Source organism: Lytechinus pictus, chromosome 10 (genome assembly GCF_037042905.1).
Source record: "Lytechinus pictus isolate F3 Inbred chromosome 10, Lp3.0, whole genome shotgun sequence".
In the NCBI taxonomy this organism is placed as follows: domain Eukaryota; kingdom Metazoa; phylum Echinodermata; class Echinoidea; order Temnopleuroida; family Toxopneustidae; genus Lytechinus; species Lytechinus pictus.
Genome location: NC_087254.1, coordinates 18898030 through 18922985, shown reverse-complemented (window position 1 = coordinate 18922985; position 24956 = coordinate 18898030). Strand labels below are relative to the sequence as shown.

General features: G+C 35.7%; 1 protein-coding gene across 1 annotated transcript; it reads right to left on the bottom strand.

The window, feature by feature from the left end:
- Window positions 1-668: 668 nt before the first annotated feature.
- On the bottom strand, window positions 669-21941 carry LOC129269210 (autocrine proliferation repressor protein A-like). Its single transcript, XM_054906677.2, has 15 exons — window positions 21100-21941; window positions 16013-16127; window positions 11894-11959; window positions 11406-11454; window positions 10286-10402; window positions 9857-9949; window positions 9158-9247; window positions 7311-7440; window positions 6940-7057; window positions 5615-5702; window positions 4765-4809; window positions 4163-4251; window positions 3427-3520; window positions 2715-2780; window positions 669-1703 (listed from the first exon to the last, which is right to left on the bottom strand). Exons 1-15 carry the CDS (start codon window positions 21287-21289, stop codon window positions 1581-1583), a joined length of 1473 nt encoding a protein of 490 aa, XP_054762652.2. The 5' UTR covers window positions 21290-21941; the 3' UTR covers window positions 669-1580.
- Between the last annotated feature and the right edge of the window lie 3015 nt (window positions 21942-24956).

Here is a 24956-nt window from a genome sequence, read left to right as displayed (position 1 = left end):
ATTTAGAGTCAGAAAAGCGTATTCCTCCGCACAATGCCATACAAAAATTTGAACAGGGAAAAAAAAACTTTATTACCCTACATACTGAAGTGTAGAGTAAACATTCTAAGTTTGATACCTCCATTATCTTACTGACATCAGCTAGATAAACAAAATTTAGCATTTAGTGATTTAGCAACTTGTTTGAACAAACAGAAATGTCAAGTTTCTGAAGATAAAATGAAAATAACATATAAATAAAATAAAAAAATTAAGAGGAATTGAATAGGAAGAGGGAAAGAAGAAAGATATGGTGTTGAAGAAAAAACATCGATAATCACAAATCATAACAACAACAACAACAACCACAACATTAACGACAGCAGCAACAACAAAATAATCAGCTAAGAAGAATAAGAAAATAATAATAATAATAATGATGATGATAATAATAATAATAATGATAATAATAATAATAATAAAGAAGAAGAAGAAGAAAAAGAAGTAGAAGAAGAATCAACGACAAAGATGAAAACAACAAAAAGAAGACGAAAGAAGTAAAAGAGTAGGAAGAAGAAGCAGGAGAACAAGAAAATTATGAAGAAAAAAAAATGTTTGATAAATAAAAGTGCTCGTTTTGAAATGTTTGCAAGCAGGCAGATAGTGACTGACAGAAAAACAACAAATTTCAGTCGTTATATAAGATATCGTTATTTTTATTGCAACATCTTGATTTTTTTCTTCAAACATTACTACCTTCACAGTAAATCACAAGACAATACTGATAAATGACATAATATCCAATATGTTATGGTATATTATATCCTATCATATTGGATATTACAGCTACTTATGTGCTAATGGCTTTAATGGCACAATGTATATTTTTTTTTCAAATTTCAAGATTATTTAATTTCAAAGCAACAGTGATATAAAAAACAATAAGGAAAAATAGTATAATTCTCTATACAAGAAATAAAATTTCATCAACACGTTCTATCATCTCGTTTGACTATATTTCCCTGAAAATAATTTATCAAATAGGTAAACTGATATCTATAATACTGCATGTGGTGTTTCTAAAATGTTCATCAACTCTTTTCTAACAAGGTCATGGCGTGTCGAATCCCTGTTATTAATTACAAATATCGGCGACTAACATAATTATAGTGTCATTTGCAAAAATAAGTTTTTTTTTGAAGGGGGAACTTAAGAATAAAAATGACAAGATACATAAAAGAAACGAGAATTAAAAAATAAAGGAGAAAGAAAGGAAGAAAGAGATGGAGAGAGAGAGAAAGAGAATGAGAGAGAGAGAAAGAGAAAGAAAGAGAGAGGGGAGAGAGGGGAAGAGGGGGGGAGGGGAGAGGGGTATACGAGCGTGGGCGATAGAGAGAGAAAAGGCAGGGGAGGGGGGAGTTAAAAGGAGAGTAAGAGGTGTTGCACTTCAATATAATATTTCAGTTTTATTACCTTTTGTGATACTATCATATAAAGGCAAATCAGAAGTGAAGAAATTGGAGGGGAAAACTAAAGATATCGGAAGTATGCATAAACATGATAAAAGAAAGAAAAGAAGGGAGAGGGTTTAGGAACAACGATCAGACGAGAGTCCCTCTACACTCAGTACCATGACAATCAGGTACGGCGAACTTCTGTGATGGAGTGATGTTGGCTTCCGTGGTGAAACTTATGATGGCTCCTCCTGGTGCGTAGTAGAAGGCCTGGAAGAAAGATATTTTATTTATTTATTTATCTATCTATCTTATCTATCTATTCATCTATCTATATATCCATCCATCCATCCATCTACCTATCTATCTATCTATCTACCTATCGATTTATATATCTATCTATCTATCCATCCATCCATCCATCTCCATTTATTGAAATCTTTATTCAGGAAAACACCAGATTTGATTTGATTTATTGTTTTCTTCTGCGTTCATAACATTTGTATATAATACATTTTTCATTACATAACAATCATGATATACTGCACGGTTACTGTTTTCTTTGGCATGAATCATAGATAACAAGAGGGACTAAATAAAATGTCATTCTTAAAAAAATATGGTCTACTACCAAATAATTCAGTATATAACAATATCAAACACCAATACATCTATCAACAATACGTGTGCGCATTTGAAATGGCGCCATGTTGGAGTGTTCCAGGGTTTCGTTATGGTGCAAGTTTTATGGGGAAAAAGTGAACGAATCCAATGAACGTTGTCATAATATCATATATCAAAATCTTAAAAACGCGTTCTTGCGGGCTTTATAAGTGTTTCTGTCACCATGCAATGTATACAATTATCTTCATTTTTACTGGATTTCCATTGTTATCGTTTGTACATTATATCCACTCTATTTTTTTTTAGAAAGTAAGAAAAATTTGTTGGTTCGTCACATTAAACTAAATTTTGTCCAATCTTTGAATGCATAACTAAAGACATTAATATCACCCATATTATAACATCGTGATAACTGCTTCGATCGTGAATTTATAAGCAATTGCAATAGCTTTAGATTGTTCACAATTGAACATGATTTCCCTTGAGAATTCAATTTTCAAAAGAAAACTCCAACGCAACATTTGATTACTTTACCTCATTAGATTTTTTTAAATCAATCTGCTCGATCAAATCTTGCCTATTGAACCTAGATTTATCGATAAAAAATGAAGATAAAACGATAATGTACGAAATTAAAGTTTGATTTATTCCCATCACCTTAATGAAGAAACACTGCCATCCAGTTTCAGGAGTTAGGAACTCGGCGATGTATTTCCCTCGAGACTAAAACACAAGATTTGAATAAAAAAGAAATCGAATGTTTAAACTTCGAATCATACTCATTAAAGTTTCTATTTGACACATAAAATAGGGGAACATGAAACCTGAAAAATCAGAAACCTAGTGGTTCCACGGATGTCATTTCTTTGTAGGTTTTCATTCTCTCTGCTTGTCACTATAATATCTATTTATTTCACAAGGAGCCGTCAGTCTCATACTAACCATGCTAACTGCGCCACCAACGTTTGTTATCGTGAAAGGCTTGTGGGTTGATCACTTTTTCCCGAGAAATAATTCATGTACATAGCACATGCCCGGCACAGGCCGCGAGTGAGAATTAGAATAAAAGGCAACTACAGAAATATCTAATTCAATAACAAATACAGTATTAGGATAAGGAATGATCTGTAGAATGAGATCCCAGCAAAAACTGTTTAAATGTAGTGTGTAATCACTTTGAAAGAGCAAAGCTGTGATTGATGCACGATGTTTAGTCTGTTGTCGATCATTCTAACAACACGGGCGCAATTTTCACGAAATCGTGATGAAATACACAAATTGAGGTAATGGTGGTGTGTGTGTGTTTGGGTAAGGAGGGTGTGTATGCGAGGGTGGGTGCTCGTATGTGTGTGTGTACTATAAAACTTACCGGGTTTCTTGCAGGAAAGTTCTTGTAGATGATAAGATGAGGATAGATTTCGGATGATCCCTCGGTTTTAGCAACCGCCAGACGGAAATCTCGTCTTATGAAAGACAGGAAATGAAAAAGGATTTCCATATATAATTATAAATCTGATCACATAATCACACCTAACGTTTCATTTCTTTGTTCTGTATCTTTTCTTTTACTATAGGGCAATTCCATAAAATAATCAACCTTTTTGTACGTCGTCCGACCCCCATTTTTCTCAAGTCTTACTTCACTTCATTAACTGACCAAGTCATGGACCCTTGAGAACATTACTGACTGTCAAAAGAACAAGAAATCAGAGACAGAAAATTTCATGAAGGTCCCACATATCGGACGTACATATTTTATGGAATTGCCCTATAACTTTCTTAACAGGTAGATAATGTCAATGGACTTACCAAACGTCACCACGCCATGTACGTCTAATCCACATAAGTTGTCTTTTAGTTGAACATTTATTAAACTTGTTTTCCTGAATTTAAGGAAATATGCCATTCCACTCCTTTTCAGGACGATTACTATGATGGAATCCACGATTGAGTCTAACATGTTCTCCTTAACGAATTCACAGGGGAATTTTGATTTTTTTTTAGCTCGTCTCGTTGGTATTATATGGGTAAATAGAGTATAGGATAAATCGATTAAAGGATTATGTTTAATAAGACTTGTATATACAAGTCATATATAGGCCTACCTTTTCCCTCTGTTGGTCAGAGTACGCCAGACTTCAATCCTGAATGGTGGGGGGTCAGAGATCAGTTCAATGATGCCATGTGTGCTGTTCTACGGAGTTTGATATTGGGGAATAGTATAAATACACAATATGTGACGTCATCATAATAAGTGGAAGATAAATTAACAGGGTTTCTGCTCGAATCTACATGAATATAAGAAACACTTAGGTTCTCTAAATCACGAGAATGCTTAGTTGTAAATAATGATAATAATTAAAAAAAAAAAGACTCAAGTAATGAGGAAATCGATGCCACACTAAAGTCATGGGAGAAGTATTTAAATGAAGTAGATAGAAAAATAATAAAGATTAAAAAAAATCATGGAAACAGTTGGAAAACATTATTGTTTTTTAAAGAAATATGTCAATAATAATGGTTTCAGGATACAATCTAAAAGACTCTTTCGATCAACCCCATACACAAGTCATTTGACTATTGTGCTGTTACATTCAATCGACAATTGAAAATAAAATTATGATAGTAGCTGCCAATCACATTGTCTGTGCGTTTGACTTAATATGATATGCATGTTTGAATAATACAGCAAGTCAATTACACCCACCTCATATCTTTTCCAAGTCATTTTAGGTTGAGTCCAGTCAGTGGGCTGATAGTATAAACACACACAAAATCATTTTAATCATTGCAAAGTAAATAACATTATATTCTGACACATGTTAATCATTTTCAACTCTTGCTAGTAAAGGTTTAACGAAAGGAAAGAGAAAGGAAATACACAAACAGGAAGAAAAGCAAAGAAGAAGGAGAAGAGGTAAAATCGCAATTAGCACGATTACAGACCCTATAAGAGAATGATTGAAAACAGTTGGATGTAAAGCTATTAATTTTCCTTCTACTAACTCATCGAAATCCAATTTCCCTCGGGACTATTCCGCTCAGTATCGATTGCATTATATGTGATTAATCGACTTCATGCAGACGCTCGGCTGCTTTAATTGCTATAAAAAGTTGTTTGAGGTAGAAAAACAGTATGTGAGCAGCACTGTGCTAGTGTCATCAATATTTGTGACTTTCAAAAGTTTTTCACCTTCTTTGCGTGTACTAATCGATAAGCAATAGGGTGTAATGGGTGGTATATGATTAAAAGTGAAAAAAAAATAAAGAAATAAAATCCAACAAAACAGAAAAAACAAATAAAGAAAACACACACAAGAAAAGAAATCTGAAACAAGACAAAACATAAAAGCCGCAAAATGGCATTCACATATGCCTGATAAAAGGGAGCTTATCGTTTGAATAATATTTTACTTTTACTACTACTTCTAAAACTACTACTACTACTACTACTACTACGACTACTACTACTACATCTACCACAGTTATATTACTATTAAAAAAACATGAAACGTGCATGGAATAGATAAATAGAGGCAAATTCAATTTAAACATACCTCAGTGATTGTTCTCATGAATGCTGTCATTACAGTCACCAGTTCAACATGATGAAGAGTTAGAGAGTGCTCACCATTAGGGGTTATTCTAAAACAAATTGAAAATCCATTTAAGGTTTAATTTACGAAACGCTGATTGGATTCCCATCTTAGTCTCCCCAAATAACATCACAATGATTAATAGATAAAGACCATTATACCCCTTTCATAAACCCAATTATGCGGCTAATAGCAGCATAATTTGGTCGTAAAATCGGAGGCATCGGGACCAGATTTTGACTCTATGAACGCATTTCCAAAGTAATGCGGATAATTGCCATGGTGCGGTCACAAGGTCACCCTTTTCCAACACAACCGCATCGGAGGGGGTGTGTGCGGTTGCCATGACGATTATCCGCCTTTTTCAGGACGGGCGCTCGTAAAAATAGTGCGGATTATTTTCGGAGTTTGTGAACACAATTTTTATTGAATTATCCGCATTACTCTTAGGCGGCTAATTGGAGGATGGGTTTATGAAAGGGGTAAAAGTTACACGATAAAAAAAAAATAATAATAAAAGCTTTCGATTTTGATTCAGCGAGGATGCTTAAAAGCATGGGCGATACAAGTTTCTGGCTAATTAAGAGTGGCATATCCTCTAAAGCTTGTTTCTTTTTCGGGGGGGGGGGGGATCTGTACATACTATTCAAATATTGGGCTGAAACAACAGTTCATCCCTTTTGAACAACATGTTCGCCACTTGGATTTACCCTAGTGCGGGAAAACATATTGCCATTCACTCTTGATATACCTGCTACCTGTTTTATGTAAAATCTAGCATGCAGTATGCGGGCTATCAAAATATACTGCACATGGTTTTTTGAATTAGAAAATTGCAAGAGAAATAGAAATAAAAATACACAAATACTGAATATAGACGACAAGACAGAAGGGGGGGGGGTGGTAGAAGTAGAGAGAGAGAGAGAGAGAGAGAGAGAGAGGGGGTAGGGGAAAGAGGGAGAGTGGGTATAGGTAGATAGAAAGAGATAAGATACATGCATATAGGGGGAATGAAGAATGGGTAGAGGTAGAAGGATAGAGAGAGCTATAAGACAGAGGGGGGAGCGGTAGAAGTAGACAGAGAGAGAGAGACAGGGGAAAGAGGGAGAGTGGGTATAGGTAGATAGAACGAGATAAGAGACACATGGGGAATGAAGAGTTGGTAAAGGTAGAAGGATAGAGAAAATGAGAGAGCTAGAAAGACAGAGAGCTACATAGGATCAGAGACGTAACCATGGTAATTGCTAAGGTGGAACAATGTGAAGAAAAGTCACATGATAAGTTACCTGAGAAACTTTGGTTCTGGAATCAGGTCGAAATAGTAGTAAGAATCATCTGGTAGAAAGAACTCGTCTGACCCAGCAGTAATGATAAGCTTCGGCATTGTTAATCGATCTTTATAGGCTATTAAAGTAAACAAAACAAACGAAGAATAAATTATTTAATATAATGATTATTATCACATCAATTGTTTTCCTATCAATCTGACTTTTTTTTCTGTCAGACTGTTAAAATGTAACGCTAAGGAATAATTAATTCTGCATTGATAATATTCATTTAAAATAAACAATAGCTATTTTTCAGCTACTCTCGTTCAAAGATTGATATTGTGTAATTTTACAGACGTATCGCACAAAGTGTCATATAATTTTTTTACCAAGTGGATCAACGATATCAGCCAACTTTTGTGTATTGGGTTCATCAAGATAAAGGGTGACATTCTCAGTGTAGTAATCCTCAAAGGCAAAGGTCCAACCTCCTAAAGATCGATACATATGATGTAGATTCTATAAGAAAGTAAACAGGAACAAATCCCCAAAATGTTTATATATATATATATTTATATAATGTGATGACAAGTTTACTTGTACCAAACGCTCTTGAGGTGTGAGTATGAAACATATTGTGATGAGGCCAACTCAAAAGATGACGAAGGACACCATTTTAGCTTTAGCTTTCGTCTTTAATAAGACTTCGTCAGAAGCATCGTCAGACTATTATGGTCAGGATGCCTACCGAGTACTGTATTCTGACTTGTTCTTAAAGAACAAGACAGAATAACGGTACACGGTAAAGACGAAAGCTAAAGCTAAAATGGTGTCCTGCGTCATCTTTTGAGTTGGCCTCATCACAATATATATATATATATATATATATATATATATATACACAATAAAACTCTGCACGAAAATCCTTCATAGGTGTAAATATTTGAAAATCGTCAAAATGAACTTGTAATTCATTGAAAACAAAAGAAAATAGAAAGAAAGAAAGATAAATAGATAGATAGATAGATAGATAGATAGACAGATATATAGATAAATAAATATATAAATAGGTAGATAAATATATAGGTAGGTAGATAGATAGATATGACCTATAGATCCTAACATTGTTAAATGATTCACAGGGGATGTGACTTTACCAACAAAAAAGATAAGAAGTTGATTTATTTGCTTACTTTCGTTATCCAACGATTAAACGATTTAATAAAGCACACCTTTCAGCGTAATTGACTGCTTAAGAAGAATACAAAGACATGTTCGATTATACTAATTACCTGAATACCTTAAACTCATAGGCCCGTATTCTGAAGTCGGGTTTAAGTTAAACTCAGGTTTAAAGTTGTGGTGTAAGTATGGGAAGCCAAAAGTATCAACATTTTTATTAAAGGAGAATGAAACCCTTGAAACTAGCTGAATCCATATTAAAGAGAAAAATCAAAGTAACATATTGTTGAAAGTTTGAGGAAGATTGAATGAATAATAAGAAAGTTATGAGCATTTGAATATTGAGATCACTAGTGCCATGTAGATCCTCCCATCGGCAATGCGACCAAGATCTGTGATATCACACACGTACAACTCCCTCATTACTTTAGTACTAATTTCACTTATATTCTCACTTTTATAGAGTCTATCACAAGGTTAGGTGTTTTCTTTATGAGATGACAAGTACAGAGGTTTCACAACATTATATCATTGATGAATCGTTTGTCATATGATTAGAATGAGCAAAAAGAGATGTTTTGGGGTATATTTTCAGTGTCCGAATGGGAGAGTTGTACGCGTGTGACATCACAGATCTTGGTCGCATTGCCAATGGGAGGATCTCCATAGCATTAGTGATCTCGACATTCAAATGCTCATAACTCTTTTATTGCTAGTCCTATTTTACTCAAAGTTTTGTTGATCTTATTCTTTGATTTTTCTGCTTTCACAAAAGCTAACTTGCTCCAAGAGTTTCATTCTCCTTTAAGTTGTATGTTTCTTATGTTTACTGTGCTCTTTCCTGATACATCGATGGTGGACACAATCATCTATATATACTTCCTAGACAATTATGAATGATTTGAGAGCCAAATGAGCTGAAGTATGATATCTCTACTGTTAGTGATTTATGTAGCAATTGGCTCGCCATACTTAAACCACAACTTTAAACCTGAGTTTAAGTTAAACCCGACTTCAGAATACGGGCTTCACCCTCTAATCAATAAAGGCTCACCTTCACCATGTTGAGAAGGTCCAGGACCATTGGTGCTATTCCCACAACACGTTTATCAACTGCACCAGTAGTCCACGTGGTCCAGCCTCTCTGTGTGGACAGAAAGAAAGCAAAAAATGACGAATCAAATACATTGATTTATACCATGCATACTGATTATAATTATTGTTTTAATGGTGAAAGGAGAGATCGAGCAGTGGAAAATAGGGGGAAAATAATGTCAACACATTATTTCCTTCGATAATAACACTTGCCGAATATATTTGATTAGTTGATCAAAATAGATGTGTCCAGATAACAACGCTAATAAACACTGAATAAAATTAATGTGCGAATTGGGAACAGATAAAGAATGACATGAGTAAAATTGACCATCACTGATTTTATCATCATTTTGACTACTTTCATGTTTGTTTTGTCATGGTTGTGTAGGCCTGTAAAGACATCTCTTAAGTTTTATATTTTGCAAACTCAATGTCAATATATTTCTTGATTAAAAAAAATACAGCACAACTCAAACAGTTTTGATTGGTACGTGTCGTATATTATGACAAAATCGAAATGCATCTCAGTCTATACTCAACTACACTCTTAGTTTTCTTTTTATGAATGTTAAATTTAAATGAATAATATACTACTGCAGATTTGAAGAGGTGGCCAATTGAATAAAAAAAATGTAAACACAGCAATGCCTCTCACCTTAGATGCTCCTGCGATGACGAACTTGGACACCTTTTCCCCGCGTACCTTTAGTACATGATCGGTAAGAGTATCCATTGCACGAACAACTGCCTGTTATAAATTAATATGTGCATTATATTATATTCATTTTATTTTTATTACTCACAAATTTACCATTTTACTTGTAGTAATAACTAAGATGATTTCGCGAGGGTGAATAGAGACTCTTTAGTTTAACAGGATATAATAAATGTCATCTTATAATTTCTTTATTAAATTTGATCAAAATCAATATTTTCTGCTTCTTCTACTTCTTCTTCTTTGTCTTCTTCTTCTTCTACCTCTTCTTCTTTGTCTTCTTATTCTTCTTCTTCTTCGTCATCTCCATCTTCGTCATCTTCTTCCTCTTCCAATATTCAGTTATCATAATGATTAAGAAAGTGATACCTTTGTCATTGGCATTCTCAGTAGCCAATAAGGCTCGTCTGTCCCATTCTCTATAAAATGGCGCCACGTAAAGGCAATGATGGCGTCTTCAGATCGTTTTTTCTGCAGTGGGTCTGTCTACAATGAAGAAAGTGATAAATCGAACAGAAGTTGTTTAATAACTTTTCATAATCATTCATTTTGTTTTGACTGTGGATGGAAAATTCATGATCACAAAATGAGCAATCAGACAAAGTCAACACTTTAAATTTGATTTTGATTTGATTTATTTATTTCCACATTCCAATAACAAAGGCATATACAAGTGTAATCATTTTTTCTTAGCATAACATAACAATAAACAAATGACATGATGAATAACATATGCATAATACATTATAACAATCTAATTGAAATATATTTATACCGGATAAATTTCTTTTTTTTTAATTATTAAAACAAATATCAGAAGAAAAAAATATATATACATATACATATATCGACATAATACATTTTGAAATGTGGGAGACCTCCATCTTAAGCTTAGAGCTTAAACTTGATAAAGGCCTCAAAATGAAAGGGGAAGGAAAACCAGACAAATAGTGCAATAAAACCAAACAAACAGTGCAATGTAGGTTAAATGTAGGTTCGTGGAACACTATTTTATATATGTTTTAGAATAGAAATAAACGTTCTAATATTTGAAACAATGAATATTTATGAGACAATAGGGGCTTAAAACCCCTATTTAAAAAAATAGATATCCATCATTCCCTTCTACATAATTATATGTGTGTAACAATATGGATTTCCATTTAAATAAAACAGTTTTGTGCATCCATGGTAATCAAACAAGAACGCGTATAACATGAATAATACAACCGAGTCAACCAGGAGGTATCATGGGAGGGGGGGGGGGGTGAGGCTCTTGGGAATAAATAATCTAGGTGCATGATGTTGATCTTCACAACGGATGGATACGGAATTTTATCTTTATAGATACGATGTGTTTTTTTGTATCTCCACTTAAGTGGGGGGGGGGGTACTTCGGTTATTGAAATGCCATGAAGACAATGATTAAGAATATAGTAATACATTCTAATGCAAACCAATCATACATAGTTAAACATGTTAAACGTACCTTAAAGACAATGGGTTGATTTGGAATCTGCCGAAGAATAGCACTCACACTACGAATAGAAATCAAACAATGTGAAATATAATATTATGGCTATGAGAAGATAATTCGATTTTCTGTTATGTTTATTTAGAATGTGTATTCATACTTAAAAACAAAAAAATCGAACATAGAAACAAGTAAAGATCTGAACTGTATACAATTGAAATGCCATATAGCCTTTAATTTGGCACGATATTGATACAGATTCCATCAATTACATATTTTCTTCAAAGGTGATACCTTTTAATTTGCATGAATTAACCATGTTTTTCTGTATAATGCTCATTTAACTGGTTTACGTTTATCTTTCCATCTTCAACTGAATGGACATAAACTAATATAATCATAAAACGATAAATATGGGATTTTGTCTGTTCATATAGTAATAGATTCAATTAAAAACTGAGTAATTTGTAAAAATAGAATCGTCATGGGATGAGGTAACTTACCATCCTGAACCAACCGCCATCAGAGAGGTAAATAAAGTCTCTGCATCCTTGAGTGGATCTGGGGGACTAAATATTACAAACAAACCGTTTGAACACAAGAGTTTTTTTTCCTGGGCTTCGAAATTCATATGCAACAGGGCAATATTTTGGTAATATACATGTATAGTACTTCATGAAATTAATGTATTTGCATCTTATATCGGTGCAAAGATGAACCACACCGAAACAATCCATGAATTAACAATCACTCGTAAATTAATTTGGGTGTCAAAAATAGATGAATTGATAAGTCAGTTGATTCTCTTACGCTCCTTACTCATTAACTCATTAATTTGATGGATTGATCAATCAATCATTTACTCTTCCCCCCACTCACTTACTTGTATGGTAATCATTAACGCCTAAATTCGATCTGGAATATAATAGTGAACATGGTTATAGCTTAATTTATGGTGCCAGGTAAAAATGGCAGAGGTAAAAATGGCAGAGGTAATAATGGCAGAGGTAAAAATGGCAGAGGTAAAAATGGCAGAAGTAAAAATGGCAGAGGTAATAGTAGCAGAGGTAAAAATGGCAGAGGTAAAAAAGAGCAGAGGCATAAATGACAAGAGGTAAAAATGGAAGATGTGATAATGGCAGGGGTAAAAGTGGCCGAGGTACACTATTAGAAAAAACAGTAGATTCCACAGAAGAAAAATTAAAAAAAAGGTTTTACAGAAAAAAACCAAACAATTTTGTAAATTATAATAACAAGAGGATTTTCCACAATTTTTCTACAATTTTACAGAACAGATGTTTTAAAAAAGGGGAAAACAGTTTTATTACAATGAATTTGTAAGGGTACACGCACAAAATACCAATTTTCTTTAAGTTTACACAAATGCATGTAAGATTACACAGTGCAGTAAGATTACAGGTGTTCTCCAGACTCTGTTGCAGGAATTTTTTTTTTTGAAGTATAAATTTTCTAACAGTGTAAAAAATGGCGGAGTTGAAAATGGCAAAGGTAAAGATGGCAGAGGCAAAAATGAAAAAGATATGGGGTGCTGGTTTGTTAAAAAGCCGAGAAAAAAAGTTTTCACTCCAAAATGAAAGGGGATTTGGTTAAGGGGGAAAATGACACAAAAAATTATTTCAACTAAATGAAGTTCTTTTAGGTAAGAAAAAGAATTACAACAAAAATAATAACAATTAGATAATAAACAATGTTTTTTCTTCTGTTTGAAAAATAACAGAGATTTGTATCAAATCTCTACATTTTAGCATACCAAGCTTATTACCAAGAGGGTGCTGCTTATGATGTACAAAATACCCAACATCACTCTCGCTATCAAGGGTTATGACCATTAAGCCGTTTGTATCATATTGGATGCAGTGGATACCTTGGTCACATTTGCTACGGCCGCCGTAGATTCTAAAATTTCTACGGCGAGTAGCAATTCTACGTTCGCCGCAGAATTTCCACGGCCACTTACTCTTGCGGTCACATATGTTACGGTCGCCGCACGGCGTATTTTTTAATCAATGGAGAAAAAAAAAATCTGCGGCTGACGTATGTCCTTGAAATCATGACGGTCGCCCTAGGGCGACCCTGTGCTGACCGTAGGTTTTTGACAAATACTCCGGCAAAAGCGAGGTGGCCGCAAGGCGCCCTCACGGCGGCCGCAGGGGGACTATACAGTGAGTATACCATGAATTGCTTGTCACATGATATTTTACATTAGACATTTCATTTCAGAAAGTTTTCAAAGTGTCGCACCATGCCCATGCGCGTATTCTGGGCGGGGAGGGGTGGGTTTTCGGGGTCCGGGCCCCCGGGTAGGAGAAAAGGGGGCGCCAAAAAGAGGGAGGAAAGAAAGGGGAAGAAAAGGGAGACAAAAATAGAAGGGGAAAGAAGAGAATGAGAAAAGAAAGAGAAGGAAAGAAGAAAAGGGGAAAAGGAGAGAAGAGAAAAGAAAAGGACAAAGGGGAGTAATAAAAGTGCGGGGGCGCCAATTGTTCGACCTAGGAAGGGGGGCCGCCAAATTAATGTTCGACACTGATCTGAATATTATACGATCTGTAATGTTCGACCTTTGGGGTGATTCGCGCTTCGCGCTCGCATCGAATGTTTAGTTAGATGGACATCCTGTTAATGATTACCTAATGATTACCTAAATTGCTTGGAATGTCTGGTTTTGGAACGGAATATAAAAAAAGTTCAGCTCGCGCTTCGCGCTCGCATCGAATGATTTCTAAGTGCCAATCCTGTTCATGATTACCAATAATGCTTAGAATTTCCAAACTTTGGGTCATTTTGGAATATAAACAATTTTCAGCTCGCGCTGACAGATAGATAGATACCTATCCTGCTCATGCTTACAAAACTTCTCAGAATATTCTATTTTCAGGTCTATACACAAGCTATCAAAAATCGCGTTCGCATTATTTATTTGGACTTATGAAATAAATCTCCCTTAACCATGTTAACTTGTTTGTATGAAAAAATTTAAAATGTTAATAAACGCGTTAGTCTTAAGTAAGAAATAAGAAATACACCCTAGGAAACAACAACAAAAATCCGCATTTAACTCCTCATAATAATAATAAATAATAATAATAATGATAATAAGGTCATATTTTACTCAGGTCAGCCGCTTTAGATATAAAAAAAATGTTCTCCCAGCGGGCCCTGTTTAACATGATAATGTTATTATTACCCCGGCTTTAGCACGGCTATACCTTGATCGAGCGCTCGAGCATTCGAGGAATTTCTTTTTACTGGGTACCCATTCACCTGACGTGGGTCGAGTGCAGGAAAACACGCAATGGCTTGGATTCGAATCACTCTGATTGAAAGACGAGAGTCGTAACCACTATACCATGACGCCCGATCGGGAAAATATATTGGATGAAAATACCCCCTCCTCCCTATTTGCGAAAGCAAAATCCACCCTTGGTAAAGACTTAAAAATCGCCCATCCACATAATTCTAGTAGGGCTTACTCCGATGAAAGGGCAATATCTGTGCTCCCTGGTCACATTTGTTCTTTAAAAAAGTGGTATTACACCATATTCATGGATAGTTTTCTTTTTATCAAGTCATCATTAAAAGTGGTCTGCAGTTGCCCTTTTTCATGTGATTGTGAAATAAGATAATTCAACATGCATTCAAGGCACCTGTTTGCCTAACGAGGAGGGGTCGCCATTTTTTACACAAGTTCACAGGGGCCAAAATTATATGTCGGGCCCCCGAGGTGCACAATTCTAGATACGTGCCTGGTGCCTCCAGAGCAGATAACACAAAGGAGAAGGGGAAAGGAGGGAAGAAAACACAAGGGCAGCCGCACGGCCACCGTACGCTCGACGTACGGCCGCCGTAGACCGTTCTACGCCATGCCTACGGCTAGTCTAATTTCTACGGCGAGCGTAGAAAAGAAAAAATATTATAACTCCGCGTTAAAATTCTACGGCCACCCCTACGGCCTGTAAAAAATAGGAATCCGCCGTACGTCGACCCTGCGGCCACCGGAGATTTTCTGCGGCCGTCGCAGAAATCTCTCGAATTAAGGTATCTACGGCCGCCGTACGTCCGCCGTAGAGCAAATGTGACCAAGGTATAGGTTCAGGGTCTTCTTTTATGCAAAGAATCTGAACCAGACGTTCCCCCTCGATCGACCCCAAATTGGTTTACCAGTCAAAGCAAGATTATTATTAATTTTCATAATCAGTTACATATTCAGTGCCAAGCCTGGGAACGCATGCTTATTGTCATTCAAATATTTAAAAAGAATAGTTACAAATAAGGACATAATATTTAACCACAATCATTCGTGACAATTTCAACGTCTAAGCTTTCCCCGCTATGTTCTCTATGTTTTTCCCCGCCCCTAACCCTCTCTGTTTCTCCTCTCTCTTATGTCTACTCTTCCTCCTTTTTGCATCGAGAAACCTGGCAAAACTTTAGATATAAAAGAAACAGCCAGATAAAAAGGAATGTTTTCTGTTTTACCTCTGCCATTATAACCCCTGTCATTTTTACCTCTGCCATTTTTACCTCTGTCATTTTACCTCTGCCATTATTAATCAATCAATCATTGATTCGATATGTATACATTCAATATTTTTTTTTTTCAATACCCGCCATGGTTAGATCCTCCGGTCACATAGATAGCAGCATATTCAGGATGGGTTAGGTTGTCTGGTATCGTGATTGTCAAGTAATGCCACCATATAGCTGAGTCAGAATCATTATCTGCAATCAGGAAAATAATCTAAATATAGTATAAAGCTACTTCATATTATATTATGTAGTATACACATCCAAATGCGGTTTCGGTCCTGTTTTTTATTTCATTTCTAATATGGACTTCAAGTATGACTTAAAACAATAAATGTCTTCACAGATGTAGCATTAAACATTGGTTGTGCTCTTTGGGAGCCAATTATCATGGTTTATGGCCGCTATAAGTTACATGGTTTAGTTGCTTTCAAGTTGAGTTCATCTTTATTGGAAAGTCCTCCGTAATTAATTATCGCCCGTGTGAATACCCTTCATGTATATATCAAAGACATTTATGATCAATTAGTACTCTAATTATCATATTTACTGTCACCATAGAAAGTGACAAAACACACATTTGATAGTTTTACTTGATAAGTACAGCGGTACAATGTCAAAGAGGAAATGTCTTGTTTTAATATACCCTTCATGTATATATCAAAGACATTTGTGATCAATTAGTACTCTAATTATCATATTTACTGTCACCATAGAAAGTGACAAAACACACATTTGATAGTTTTACTTGATAAGTACAGCGGTACAATGTCAAAGAGGAAATGTCTTATTTTAATATACCCTTCATGTATATATCAAAGACATTTGTGATCAACTAATACTCTAATTATCATATTTACTGTCACCATAGAAAGTGACAAAACAAAGATTTGATATTACTTGATAACTACAGCGGTACAGTGTCAAAGAGGAAATGTCTTATTTTAATGTCTGACAGACAGTGACATAACTCACATTTAGACTGCATTTCGATCATTAACTTTATAGTTTTAGGAAGAAAAATAGCACGGTAAGACGTGCATGGTTTGGGCATAGAGCTATTAATAGCTCCATGGTTGGGGCATAAGATAACAAACTTAATAAAATTCAAAGGAAGGATTTATGGTACATCGTTCCTCATAATGTAAGTTTTTCTTGCTGTATAATGTACCGTAATTCAGTGTGAATTTAAGGTGCATGGTATGGTGATTTGAATCAAGGACGTTCCTTTATAATCTTTCAACGTTTGAATATTATTGTTTGTTTTTAATCTTTGTGTGTTTCATACGCTTCGATACACACCGTAGACTTGATTGATTTTTGCAAAGCCACGTACTTCCCTATTGAGGCCCCGGTAGCTTCGTAGTTTTCGTAGTTTTGTTTGGATCCATTACCTTTCAAAACCACTAAGTGGGAGACTTATTGTACCTTCTTTACAAAAAAAAAATCAATGCATCCTCCTGCTAACCCCGGAAGTTCATTGAAAACATAAGAGAGGAGAAAATCAATAAAAACCTCCTCACACACAATACAACGGTGAGGTTCATTGTTAGAAGTTATGGCGCGTGGTCAGAGATACTTTGAACAGGCGGAGATCCTTTTCACTATAGTAAGGGCATTTTATGCCAGATTATCATATTTTGGGTATGAATACAAACACATCATGCCACTGACACAATAACCAAAACAAAAAGGGTCAACATTTCGTCGGAGAGCTAAGAAGGAAAATTTAAGAAAGGTTCAGTTGCTTTGCTAAATTACATCAATAATCTAATACATTTGTAAATGACAAGAAAGTCTATAAAACACTATACAACTTTATTACACACATTTCCTTTGAAAATGTTTAGATAAACCTTATAGCCCTCTAAAAACAGAGAATATTATACCATGTAAAAGGGTTCACTGCGAGCTGCTCCTATAAGGCAACACACAGGGATATTACTGGTAAACACTCGAAGAGGTAATAGATATTTCATTGTTTTGCGATGAAGGATTGTAGTTTTAATTACTGCGCTATATTAATGTAGAGCAGAGTTGATTCGAAAACACGGTAAACGATATTTATTAAACTGAACTCCTTTTTGTGTTTTGTAAAGAAGCGCTGTGCAGTATCAATTGCTGCGCTATATTGATTTAGAGCGAAGTTGACTTGATAAAGTCGTTAACAAACATCATTTAACAGGACTCCGTATTACCGTTTATAGGACCTTAAAATACGTGACACTGTAAACATAATCATGCCTAATAACTATTATTGATCTTCCGCTATTCTAAGTGTGCTATGATGCACAAGATTCGAGCCGGACTATGTACTTACATTGAATGATTTTAAAAATCATATTTTTGTGCAATACAAATATTTTTTGGCAATTAAATTACGTTCGGACTATATAGGCCTACCGGGTTAAGGACTAAACTACACAGCATATAAAGCATTTTGGCAATGCTCGGTATTTCTCGTCTGACAAGGTGTCAAATGTGAGCACTTTGAATGATTTTGAGCTGCTGGAAAGTAGTGGTACTGGCTGTTACCTTGGTAACTGTAAGATAAAACAGACTTTCTCGGATAAAAATTCCAACAGGTCCATCAAATGGCAACATTTAATGAAGCACTGACGAGTTGTCATTCTTTGACAGTTACCATAGTAACAGTATGAGATGATGTTTCTCAGTCAATCAAAATCAAGGATTTCACTAAAACGATCAGAGCTGAAAGTTAAGTCAGTTCTGACAACTTCCATGAAACACCCCCAAGGCGGCAATCGCCATGAGGATTCATCTTCAAACCAGGGCCGTAGCTAGAGGGGGGGTATGGGGGGGGGGGGGTGTGACACCCCCCCAACATTCGTGGCAGTCGGCAAAATCATGTACCAGTTGGCAAAATGGAGGATAGGGGGGGATAGGGGAGAAAAAGAAAGAAAGAAAGAGAGAGGGGGAGAGAGAGAAAGAGAGAAAGAAAGAAAGAGAGAAAGAAAGAAAGAAAGAAAGAAAGAAAGAAAGAAAGAAAGAAAGAAAGAAAGAAAGAAAGAAAGAAAGAAAGAAAGAAAGAAAGAAAGAAAGAAAGAAAGAAAGAAAGAAAGAAAGAAAGAAAGAAAGAAAGAAAGAAAGAAAGAAAGAAAGAAAGAAAGAAAGAAAGAAAGAAAGAAAGAAAGAAAGAAAGAAAAGGAAAGAAAAATAGGGGTACTAACTTCGAAGAAGGTTACGACTTTTAGAGTAAAGACAACCAATTGGCAAATCCAAGTCCATGTAGCCAGGCTTAGAGCCCTACTAGTCAGCAAAATACTAAGTACAAAACAGATGGAGCTATAATAACACACAAAGTAAGCCCCCAGTCCTCCCCCAATATGAACAAGCTTGTTAGTTTGCAAATTATACCACAATTATTGACGATTTAACAAACACATTAGTTTTGTAAAATTAGAGGCAAGACTAGGTACATAAATATTGGGTGGGATGAATTTCCAAGGTTTAAGTTGAATAATCAAAGCCAAAGTATAGTTGGCAAATTATAAAGTGGGCCTATTAAAGTGGCAGAACACTATACGCTCTACCAGTCAGCAAAGTGATGTACAAGTACTGCCCCGTTTCAGATTTGAAAAGAACAGAACACAAGACTTACAAAACTGGTAACTCTGCAGTTGGCAAATTCATGAAGACAAGTCTACAACTGGTAGACTTGTCTACAAGTTTGCAGTTGGCAAAAAACACAAAAAAATGTTCTAAGTTATTTTTACTAAACTTTTTTTATTTTATTTATGGTGTCAGAAGGTGCTTAGGGTGGGGATGGGGGCAGGTTGGGGTTGCATCATTCCTGGTGCTCGCATAGTCTGACTAATGAGATATATAGTCCTGTTGTATTTTAAGTCCACAAAGATTATGCACCAAACTATCTTCTCGCACTTCAAGTTATCATTGTTTTATGTAGTGACATATGCTTTTTTCATGACTATATACTTAAAGTGATTGCCCCCTTTTAAGGCCTTAATAAAACATTTCCAGTATGTGCTTACGTTCGCATTGGTGTGGACCGATATATATACCAGGCTGGTGTTAAATCAACACCGGCGTTTTTGCAGTGCACGAATTCCTAAAGACAGTCCTTAAAATGTCCCTTTTTCTGATCTAATTATAACAAATTTTCAGCTCGCGCTTCGCGCTCGCTACACTTAATTAGTGAAATAGTAAATTCCTACAAACAAGCCATATATAGAATGTCCCTCTTCAGGTCTGAATTTCAAAAATTGTCAGCTCGCGCTTCTCGCCCGCAATATTTCATTAGTGAAATACGTATCATGTTCATGATTACAATGACCACAAAAAGTGCTTCATGTGCCAGTGTAATTCTAACAAAATCAGCAAGCGCTTGGCGCTCGCATTAGATGACTATTATGAGATACGTACGCACTTCATAAATTCCAAAAGATAGTCCTGAAAATGTTAAGTTATACAAAAAATGTCAGCTCGCGCTTCGCGCTCGCATTGTTTGTTTTGTAAGACAGGTACGTATCATGATTACAAAACTTTGCTTATAATGTCCCTTTTTAGGACTGAATATCAAACATTTTCAGCTCGCGCTTCGCGCTCGCATTATTTGATCACTAAGATACATATCCGTTTAATGGCACAGTCCTTAAAATGTCTCTATCAGGTCAGTATACCTGGCAATTGAGCGCGCTTCGCGCGCCCACTTAATGACTCTAATTTTTTGCTGGTGCCCCCCCCCCCAATGCCGTGACCCACGGTACGCCACTGTTAGCAGTAGCACTTGAAATTTTAGTTGAGACATCTTGCACAGAAGGTCAATAAAAAATTAACAAATCTTTGATTTTGATATTATTAATGCATAGGGTATATCATTATACTGCAAGTTAGCAACTACGACACACTAGCCTATCTATTTTGATCCAAAATGTTTATTTTTAAAGTGCAAATATCTTTGTATATCTTTGTATAATTTACCTTAAAGTATTCACCAAATGCCACTAATTCAATTTTAAAAATTCAAAATCTTTTAGCATGTGATTATTGTAGGGGGGGCACATCCCCCATCAGACTCCCCCTGTGCTCACGTTGGCGCTGTCACGCCAAATTTAGTTGGCAAATTTAGCCGGTACACCCCCCCAACAAAATGCTTCTGGCTACGGCCCTGCTTCAAACCACTTACATGTGAGCCATTTCTGTGACGTCATGTTGAGAACATAAGCGATGTACTCCCCATGCACCTTATGCTCGCTCAGGACTTCATACTTGTAATGAGGGTCCGCCATGTTGACATAGTCGTCCAGCGGTGTTGCCACCACTGTGGCTGCAGCACAGCAACAAAGCGCCACCACAAACAACTTCGTATCGACCATGGTTGCTGTCCTCGTCCTTGGTATGCGACCTTTCTTGATTTGTGATGGAAAACTTTCCCAGACTAGCGGTTTGAAGTTGGTCTCAAAATAGCTGGATGAAGTTATTTCCCATATCTAGGTACTGCTCATCTAGGGTTTAAATTGTACATTGATCCACAAATCTGTGGATAATTAAATACAAGACCAGATAATTCTGAACTACATTATGATATTATCAAGATCACACGATAGTGGGTGACCGTAAAAACCATTTCAAGAAGTCCAACATAGCCACTTCACCCTTGAATCTTGTGCGTCTCTCGATTCGGCCACGAAGGGAATAATTAATATATGATAAGCTATTATAGCAAATATTGTAGATATTGAAGTGTATTAAGATCACACGCGATCTAAAGATCGTTTAGCCTGGAAGCGAATGACGTAAACGATTCGATACCATTTCTATACCTACAGAGTTATCGATGACTGATCGTAGAGGGAGTTTGTGCAACTGCATTCGAACTGTGTTTATAATGAAGTTCAGAATTGCATTGAGATTAAACTAAATGAATAATAATGATTATAATAATTAAACATCATCATGATTGTGGGCCCATCTGGAGGAAGTAACATAATAATCACTATACTTTAGTTTTCTATCAATATCTCAACTGAACTGTCATTAAACATCACATTAGCACTAATGGAGTTCTCTTTATCTCAGTAGCGGATACATGTTTACAAGATAGTTTAAGTATGTTATCATCGAGACCCACCCCCTCTATATCTAGATCAAATATTGACTCGTGACAAGAAGATGAAGACTCGACCTTGTTTGTTGATTATTTTAGTTTTGAATTTGCTTATATTAATTTTCGCTCTCGGGTCGTGAGACCCTTTATACTCAATGCTTACCGTAAGTCTCAGCCTCAAACACACCACACGAGCCGCAAGTCGACAACAAAACGAGAATAAGATCATACCAATTTCTGGATGAAACTTAAGTATATCTTAAATTCCTTCGTGTAAGACCGTGTATCACAAACACGGTTTGAGTTGGAATTTCGTAAGTTATGGCCCTGAGAATAGGGGATGCATGGTTACTGCATGTGCCGATGCCTGTGTTATACACCTGTCACATGGGAACTAAATATAAACAATATTCACACCAGCCATGCCTTTAACTCAGATTCTTTATTTCTAAAGGATAATACCTTCTACCTCTCTCCAAGTAACAATATTTCTCAAACAATATTTCCACGTTTCACAACCGTACCTGCCTCTAGGGCTAACATGTACAAAGCAGATCTTGTACTGACCACTTGTTCACTGCAACCACCCTGCCTGTGGGGAATCTACAATGCTGTACAGAGCATACACTGTAAAAAATGATTAAAATATCACTTTTGTGACCAAAATTACTTATTTCCGTACATTTGCAATTTTTTTTTCATTAGTAACTTGGGAATAATTTTTGTATTCACTAGAGCGCTCAAAAACTTGAATTTTGGGCATATTTTTGTGTACTCTATTGGTGGAAAATAATATGGAAAGAAAATTTTCATTTTTTTATCTCTATTTTTAATTAAGAAAAAAATAATTTAAAGAATCAAATTTACTTAAGGGCCAAGTTGTGTGACGAATAGGTGTAATGGAAACTGTCAGTGTAAAAAAATCAAGCATTTGTCCCAAAGAAAAAGAGAAAATAAGCCAAACATTGCCATCCTTATTTTGCCACACATGGAGATATAACTGAGAACAAGGTTATATCATAACCTTGTTCATTGAATGAGTGGTACAGACCTGATCGTAACCTCTCCAAATCTTAAACCTATACCAACTCATTTACTTAATATCTATTAACCTCTTATATCGGTATTCCCTCTACTATCCACTCTCTAATTCTGAACCATTTCTGTGCTAAATTAAATGCACTCTCTCTACGATAATCGCTAGAAAATATGCGCATATACATATATGCAACTGTTCTTAGAATCCAATCACGCTCATTGTTTCAGTTCCATACATCACCATTCTGTTCATTCTTTGATGAATAGTTATACTCCGAAGAATCAATGCTTTAACGACAAAGTTCCAAAGTCCCGCTGTCGCAGATCATAAACAGCACTCCATCGGTGTCTAAGTCGTATAGGTCGGAGTTAAGGATGGGAAGGGGATGCATCCTGCCCCAGACTACGTGCCATCTAAAATTGAATAACGGCCAGAAAACACTCTCTACTATATGGTTCAGATTCAATGAATATTTATTTCTATTTAAAGCATTAAAGCATCTTACTAAATAAATACTAAATAATCTATGACATCCTTCCATATTTTATTTAAAGTCCAATGACTCCCTATAAAATACAATCGGTCTTGAAATGCTGAAATAAATGAGTTTTCTAAAAGTTCAAACAACAATAAGGATAAAATCAAACAATTCTATTATAGGGTTTACTCAAATACTTTATAATAAAGTATCCTTTATCGAAGTCAGTATTGTTTCTTTCACATATATGATTTATTTTACTTTCAAAACATACAAAAGCTCATAAGTCAACTTACCGGTGGTGCTGAATTAACTACGTGTATATACAGAATCGATGAAATACCCTGTCAAAACAGGTTCTTTTCCTGTTCTCAAACTTGGAGAATTATAAGACTAAATCAGAAATTATTGACGAAATTAAATGAACAAAATCTCCTGAGGATCCATGCCCAGGCTTGGCATGTCCTCCTTCTCTAACTGGCTGGGTGTGTCTGCCCCAAATGTACCTTTCTACATGTTCACTACAAGGAACATGTCCAAAGTTAATTTGCATATTTGCACCTGAAAATTCTTAAAAACAAAAGCCTATCCTGGGCTGAATAAAATAAGGCATGCAGTTCAATTACCTCTTGCATTAAATATTCTATAGACTAGACCCTTTCACACTAAGAAAATTAATCCTCAATTTCATCACTAATCTCATCACTAATCTCATTTAATCATCTTTCTCTATCATTCACCACAATCCACTACTAATGGCACAAGAAGCACGTTCTTACTCTCTCTATCTCACCTCCCTCTTAATCTGTATCATCTTAAGATACACACACGTAAATGCAATTCTAATTCCTCTGTGACAACACCATAGGCAGCACCCCCTGGAAAACAGGAAAGTAGATTTTTATCCAAATTCCAAAATGACTTTCATTCTTTTGTGAAGAAGGTTTACGGTTCACCATGTGTAATATGAAGAAGGGGAGGGAATACGACATGCAGATAATTTGAAATGGAAAGACGAGAAAGGATGAAAAGAGGAAATTAGAAGTATTATATTTTCTTGAAAGTGAGCGTAGTCCTGAAAAGGACTGTAAACAAGATGAGATGAGCTGAATACGGCTTGATAAGCGACGGTTTGAGTAGTCGCAGGATGAAGTGAAGAGAGTGCTACTACTCAAAACATCGCTACTCAAGCCATGTTCAGCTCATCTCATCTGGTTTACAGTCCTTTTCAGGACTTCACTCACTTTCAAGAAAATATAATACTTCTAATTTCCTCTTTTCATCCTTTTTCGTCTTTCCATTTCAATTTTTCTGCCTGTATTACCTTCCTTTCTTCATATTACACGTGGTGAGAACCATAAACCTTCTTCACATTGTAAACTCCAACATGCAAACCTGCACAGATTATCCGAACTTGAT